Below are 7019 nucleotides of genomic sequence, written 5' to 3'. Positions count from 1 at the left end.
TCAGAGGGAACATTTGTTTTATTATACTACAAAAATTACAGAATTCCTGAAAAAAGTACCAAAAAATAGAGTTAATTTACAGACAGCAGTGGGAAACAACCTTTACATATTTCTTATTTATACACTCACTTTTCCACCAGAAGCTTATAGATCAATATCTATATCTGAAGCCTTAACATACATAAAAAGCTCTATTTGTTGAACGGAGGCTGTTAAAGGTTTAATTATGAAGGAGAGATAAACAAACCGGGCTTAGTTGATGTTAGAAGATCAGCTCTGACTGTTTTTCTTTTATATATATTCCTTTATAAAACATACAATCTTCAGTTTACAGTAGAATTATGTCTAAACTGGTCAATATGTTTTTTATTATTCTGGTAACTTTATATTTCTTTATCGATATAACAAGACAAATTAAGCCCTGTAACAGGGGAGTTATTCATGCCTTTATCTCATATCAGACTATTATCTATTCCAGTCAGCCATTTCTGGACTATTTGCTTTGAATGAAACATCTTAATCATTTTTTGCATTAAAGCCAAATTGTTTGCATGCTCATACTCAGTATTATCTAATAGAGTCTCAGGACTAAGGCCTCAGACGTCAGTGAAACCATGGAACGACTCGCCATCGCTTTCGCTGTTAAACACCTGACGCAGAGCTGATGGGCTGCAGACCTCCATCAGTGTGCCTTTGAAGTTCTCCTCTACATTCCCACCGTTTTTCTTCCCCTGCATCACCAGTAACAGCAGTCTCCTTTCAGTCTGTGGTGCTGGTAAATGTCCTTGTGACCCAGACCCTGGGGGCTGGGACAGAGCGTCTGTCAGAGCTCTGATCAACCTGGCTGCCTCTCCTCGATTCTCCAGGTACTGCAGGCTGCATGCTAATGTGAACGACCTAAAGGAGAGATCAGGAAATCACACGACCCACCATGTTAACAGGTGAGAACCATGTGGATTGACCCAAAGGAGCAAATCGGTACTTTGCATGTGTATTCATACCTGTTTGGGTTTGATTACATCATGCAAAAAAATTACCATTTAATATATTTAAATTTGTAAATTAAAACAAGGTTAGTTTAAAAACCTTTTAGCATATATAGATCTAAAAAGTGTGGCGTACATTTGCACGCATCTCTCTCAAATCAACACAAAGCTTCCCTTATTCGGGACCTCATCTGGCTTTTGGCTAGGACGTTCTAACCTGTGATTGGTTTGTTTTGATCCAAACACACCACCATAGCTTTCACAGCCTCCACCAGGTTTCCTTCTGGGTGTTTGTGGTACTTTTTGTTTTCTGACAAACCTCTAATTCCTTTGTGTAACAGCTGGGTTTATACTGAGATTAAATCCCACAGGGGCGGCGCTGTTCACTGATTAGACGACATATGAAAGCACTGGATTTAATTTAGGGGAACCAGAGTAAAGAGGACATAATACATATAAATGCATGCCACACTTTTTAGATAATTATGGGGGGAAAAACTTCCACATCCAGTTTGGGCATCAGTTTGTCATTTTTTTCTGAATCCAAATAAAGACCAGTAATGTAAGGAAATGAACCCTTGTGTTCTCAGCTCCTCTTTTAAATAACTGTAATAACTGAAAAGTTCTCACCTCCGCAGGATCTCCATCTGCGAGTTCAGAGTGGAGGAAACTTCACTGAGCCAACAAGCAATAGTCAGAGCCAGCTGATCTAAGCCTAGACCATCGAGTCCTCCATCAGAGACCAGCTGACACCATCTGGCCTGGAAGTGCAGGAACCAGCAATCAGATCATCTCATTAGTTATTATGATTAAGGGAACAGGTGTGGGAAAGCCTCTTCTGCGTACCTGCAGAAAATCCCGCAGCACCTGTGTCACACAGATTTCGAGCGGCTGCAGCCGACAGCTGCACCCTGCGGGGATGAAGGCGATGTCAGTGTTGCAGGCGGACAGATTCTCTCTGAACGCTTGGCTGAGGTGACCTCGGTGGACGTCCATCATTAAGAAAGAGTCATCGTTTTGTTTGGAAGTCACGCATGGCCGCCACACCTGTAGCGACGGGGGAGAAGGACAGCGTCACACATTGAGTTCCAACACGATTTCTTTTTAAAAACAAAGACTTTTCCATATTACGGACATCTTGGTTTCTCTGTTTATTCAGGGATCATTTAAAACACAAAACACTTGTAAAGGGGGGACAGACAGACTGATGGACAGACAGGAAGAGAAGGAGACAAATGGGGAAACAACTACATCTTTTTTTTATGCAGTTTTTAAGTCTGATATTCAAAGTGTAAATCAGTTCTTCCTGACCTTGTCAATCCAGATTTTCAGACGCTCCTCCTCTGTGAATCCTTCCTCTCGGGCTTCCAGCAGCACGTTGTCAGGAAACCCATCCGGGATGCTCGATGCAGTTCCTGTGAAGAACAACAGAGGGGGCAGGAGGCTGCCGTCCGACAGGGCAGATAGGACGATGTCGTAGATGGGTTTGTCCTCAGGCGCCCCAAACAGCTGGAAGGCAGAGGGGTCCTGTTTGGAGAACAGGTCCAAGTTGATGAAGATGGGAAGCTCGTCCATGCAGCCCCAGCAGTGAAGAGGCAGGACTCCTCTTTGAATCTAAAATAAGAGGGAAAAAAAACATCAGACAACATGATGCATTTTAAAATTTCCCTTAAAAATAAACTTCAGATGAACATCCAGATCTTCTACCTGACTGACCTGTGTGTAGATGGACAGAATGAAGCTGCGGCTCTCCTCCTGGATGCTCCTCAGCTTGTTGTTGTTGGTGGTCTGCAGCCCCAGGTCGTGCCTCAGCATGAAGTCTATCGTCCAGCTGTAGCACTCCTCCACCCGAGTGCTCTCGCCCAGAGTGGACCTGGCCGTCAGCAGCAGGACGGTTTCCGTCACGCTCAGCTGCTGCTCTCTGCGATTCAGGACCCACTCCGCCATCTTGTCTGTTTTCCAGCTCCATCTTGTCTGCGCCAGGCCGCGCTGCTGCAAGGCGATCCAGAACCGGATGGTGGCGGGAGACACCTTGGTGCGCCGAGCCGTCTCAGCAATGCCGTGACACAAAGAGGAGAGGACGATGACGAGCTGATCGTGGGTCAGAGGACTGACCCTTTGCTGTGGAGGAATAACAGTTTATATTCAAGGATCATCATCATCCTCTCACGTTTAATCACAGCTCCACATCATCTCACCTTTCCCACCCCCGTTATCTGGATGGTCATGGCTGGTGTGAAGGGAGGAGAGAAAGCGGCGCTCAGGGCTTTGACTGACAGCTGAGGGGACGGCTGAACATGTGGAACGAGTTGAATCGGGACGAAGACTCCATTAGCATTGCTTAGGTTCTGCCTGACCGGGGAGCTGAAACAGGAATACGATTCAAAGAAGAAGAAAAAATACATTTTCTGTTTGAAACTGAGTGTAAACATTAGGCAGAATTTTTGCCTGTAGGATCAAGACGTTCAGAACGTGTGGTTCTTATCGGTGCCTCTGAGTTAAAACTGAAACTAACTTTTAACAACTTTTAAACTGTTATGATTTGAACTACAGCATTCTTCTCACAAAATAAATGAAATAAATCCAAATAAAATAAAAGTTTCATACACATGACTGATTCAATGAAAAATGTCATTATTTTAATTTTAACTGATTTCCATATAATGTGTAATTGTGAGGTGTGACTTGAGTGTGTTGAGGTGTGTTTACCACTCATTTTTGAGAATCTTGTCCTGATTCAAAGTTTCCTCTGAAGAAAAAGAAAAAATGTTGAGATTCTGTTTCATTAAAACTACGAAGATGGCGCCATCTGGTGGTCATATAATTTACAGCAAGTGATTAAAAATCATGGGCTTCATTTATAGAACAGTGTGGAATCCATACTAAAAGTGTTCATACACCAAATATTTGATAACATTTCATGTAGATACACAAACAAAGGCAATTTTATAGATCACACCTCTTCCTCAAAGTCTGCCTTTAAGGCGCGACCCGATAGGGCCCACTTCACCCCCACATCAACCAAAAAAAGGTCCATCAAAGCACTGCATGAATGTCAGTGTATTTAAATGAGCTAGGTAATCAATTCTTTTATTTTCTAGCAGCAAAAAATAAAAGGACAAATTATTAATGACACCTTCAGAATCTGATGTAAACTGATCTTTTTTTAAAAGGACACTCAGGCAGAATGGTGCTGACAGCTGACTATAATCTCTCAGATGTCTGGGTAAATTAACTGAATTTCTTTGTTCCTAAAAGCAACATAAGGCAGAGTTCATAATTTGTTGATTATGCTAAATGCTAATTCGTGCTGCTAAGAGTGGTTAGCAGCAGGACTTAATGATAAACAACCAAATAAACAAAAATATAATTTGTTGAAGCAATACATCTATGCATGAGGTTTAATAGGTACATGAATGGTCGTGTAAAGTCTATATATTATTTCATTTAGCTGTTTTCTGACCTTTATTCAGTCATTTTGGATATCTAATTAACCGATGCAACATTTTTTATCCGTATCAACCATGTTAATTTTTTTCATCTACGATTTCAAAATATATTTCAAATTCTATATTTATCATGTGCTGTTTATTCGTCGTGTTTCTTTAAAACAGTGCACCCAGCTATCCATTTCCTACATTAAATACACTGAAGCCTCCTAGGTTAAACAGGGATGGTGGGGGTCTGGATACGTTGATTTCTTTGTATGTAGATTATCTGGTTTGTTCCTTCTTCTGACATCTCAGAAATAAGTTAACTGAGAAAATATGATGTGATCAACTTTATTCTGCACTCACCAACTTTAGATTGCTTGGACCTGGTAAAACAACTTTTATGTAGATGGGTTCATCTTTATTACAGCCAGCCTTGTCATTACCCGATCCGTCCCGGTAGCACAATCCGTACCATCAGCTCATTTGAGCAACCAGATATAGATTCGGGTCGAACTTGTTTTTATTTTGTAAAAAGTTGTAAAGTTTTTCCCACCATGTAAATAGTAAGTGTACTAAACTATAATTTGTTAAAGGTTAATAAATGAGAAAATAAATGCCTTAAAATCCTTTCTGTTTCGTTACTCATCTGTGCCCAATCTGCACCGGAAATGGGAACCTATGATACTTCCGGGAGTTCACTTTTTCGGCTTTGGATTTAAACATAAATCTAGTCTTTTTGAGTTTTATGTTTTCCTTTTCTGTTAACATTATTGTATACATTTCATAACCTGAAGAAATAAATAACTAAAATGCACATAAACATGGTTTAATCATATTTTTCCAGACTCAGGGTTCCTACAGCATAAGGCAAGTTAAATTCAAGACTTTTTAATGCCACTTGAAATAAAAATGTAAGACCATATTCACAAGAAACACAAGAAAAACCTGCTTGCGACAACTTAACCCAAAGGTTTACTGTAACATAAACCACTGCATTAATGTTTCAAATTTTGAAAAGCTTCCCATACAGGAAGAAAGCTAAAAACACACAAATGACAGATATATTTTAACAATTATTTAACTGAATTCACAAACTTTGTTTTAGCAGGGAACAAAACAAATCAGTTTTAAAGCCACAACATAATCAGTGCTAAGTCTTTTTTGCAGCTATTTTTCTTTGTATTGTTTTCTCAGTATGTTTGATTTGGTGATAAGTGGAGGCGTTGCAGAGACAAGGGTGGAACAAAACTGAGAAATACCGACTGTTTCTCGGTAACTCCATTTTGACGCTTTGTGTTTCGCATGTGCGACTCCACTGGGTTAATTCCCATCGTTCCGAGCTTGAATGACTTCTTCCAAAAATACACTCATATTTTCCAGACAAAAAGTTAATGCCGCATCTCCCAAATGCCCCGGCCGCAACAACGCTTTTATTGGTTCCGCTATCGGGACAGAACCAATAATGGTGAGCCGTTATTTTTTTTTATTTAGAAAAAAAAACAGGCCAATTTCAACATTTTATTTAGATTACAAAAATAAATCGTAATAAAAATAATCCTATTTATGACGTTTTAAAAATTAAGACCTACGAAAGACTAATTTAAGACATTTTTATACCAATTAAGGCCTTAGTTTTATTTTGAAGAATTCAATGCCTTTTAAGACTTTTTAAGGGAACCCTGAGACTGCTCTGAAGTTGTTCAATGATGACGTCAGAGAAGCAGTTTAAAAGAGAAAATGTAAAAAGCATCAGAAAAGTCATAACACATTTTTTTAAAGACGTGTATTAGCATTTTTTAATGATATACGGATAGAAATAAGTAATTTTTGTACCATTATTTATGGAAACCCCCGATGCAATTCTGCTTGCGCATGTGCAAATGAGCTGATGGTACGGATCGAGCTTCCGGGATGGATCTGGTAGTGACAGGCCTCCTTAATGATCCAGCTGTGCTTCTTTCACCTTTAACCCTGAAACTCTTCTAACTTTTTAACAGCTACTATCAGCTAACTCCCACAGTAGGAAATGTATCGGTCTCTGCCAGTAAGGTGACATTAGTTGCTAAGACGCCATTTTAGGTGGAAAAGGCGTAGTGTAAACAACCGCAGCAAAGCTAAACGAAGGACTAAAGGCCCGTTTACATAGCAGCCTGTCCAAGATAAGTCATTACAGTTAACATAAGCCTGAAAACAGGGGCGGATTTAGGAAAATCGGTCTCTGCCAGTCACGTGACATTTGTTGCTAAGACGCCATTTTAGGTGGAAAAGGCGTAGTGTACTGCGCCCGAGGTAAACAATTGACGTCACTTGGCGGAGACCGGTCGTAAACAAAGTGAAATTTATTCAAACTAGACAGAGACGACTGGTGCAGAAAAATCTAAACTGTGTTTGTGTCATACCTTTATCTGTTACCATGACACAGACGTGATCTGGTCTCGCTGTAATGTGATTGGCCATTATATCCCCTTTGAAAGTGGAAAATGGACACGAATCACATCTAAGAACTTCTGGCATCCTGAAAAAAAAACAAAAAGGGGATTTCAGATAAACTGCACCATCAGCTCAATTTAAGACTTTTTATTCTCATCAGATTCTCTTT

General features: G+C 40.1%; 1 protein-coding gene across 2 annotated transcripts in view; it reads right to left on the bottom strand.

Annotated features, from left to right (window-relative positions):
* Positions 1-7019, bottom strand: part of pogza (pogo transposable element derived with ZNF domain a) — a 28533-nt gene continuing 21514 nt past the window's right edge. For both annotated transcript variants that reach the window (XM_038302180.1, XM_038302181.1), the window contains 8 exons: positions 6820-6935; positions 3696-3735; positions 3185-3350; positions 2703-3107; positions 2298-2600; positions 1833-2033; positions 1617-1747; positions 1-897 (listed from right to left, as the gene is read on the bottom strand). In XM_038302180.1, coding sequence (XP_038158108.1) covers positions 597-897; positions 1617-1747; positions 1833-2033; positions 2298-2600; positions 2703-3107; positions 3185-3350; positions 3696-3735; positions 6820-6935 — 1663 coding nt within the window. In that variant the 3' untranslated portion in view covers positions 1-596. The remainder of the gene's footprint in view (positions 898-1616; positions 1748-1832; positions 2034-2297; positions 2601-2702; positions 3108-3184; positions 3351-3695; positions 3736-6819; positions 6936-7019) is intronic.

Source organism: Cyprinodon tularosa, unplaced genomic scaffold (assembly GCF_016077235.1).
Source record: "Cyprinodon tularosa strain WSP-4 unplaced genomic scaffold, ASM1607723v1 ctg483, whole genome shotgun sequence".
In the NCBI taxonomy this organism is placed as follows: Eukaryota; Metazoa; Chordata; class Actinopteri; order Cyprinodontiformes; family Cyprinodontidae; genus Cyprinodon; species Cyprinodon tularosa.
The sequence above is the reverse complement of the archived record's forward strand: the minus strand, read 5'-3'. Positions and strand labels throughout refer to the sequence as shown.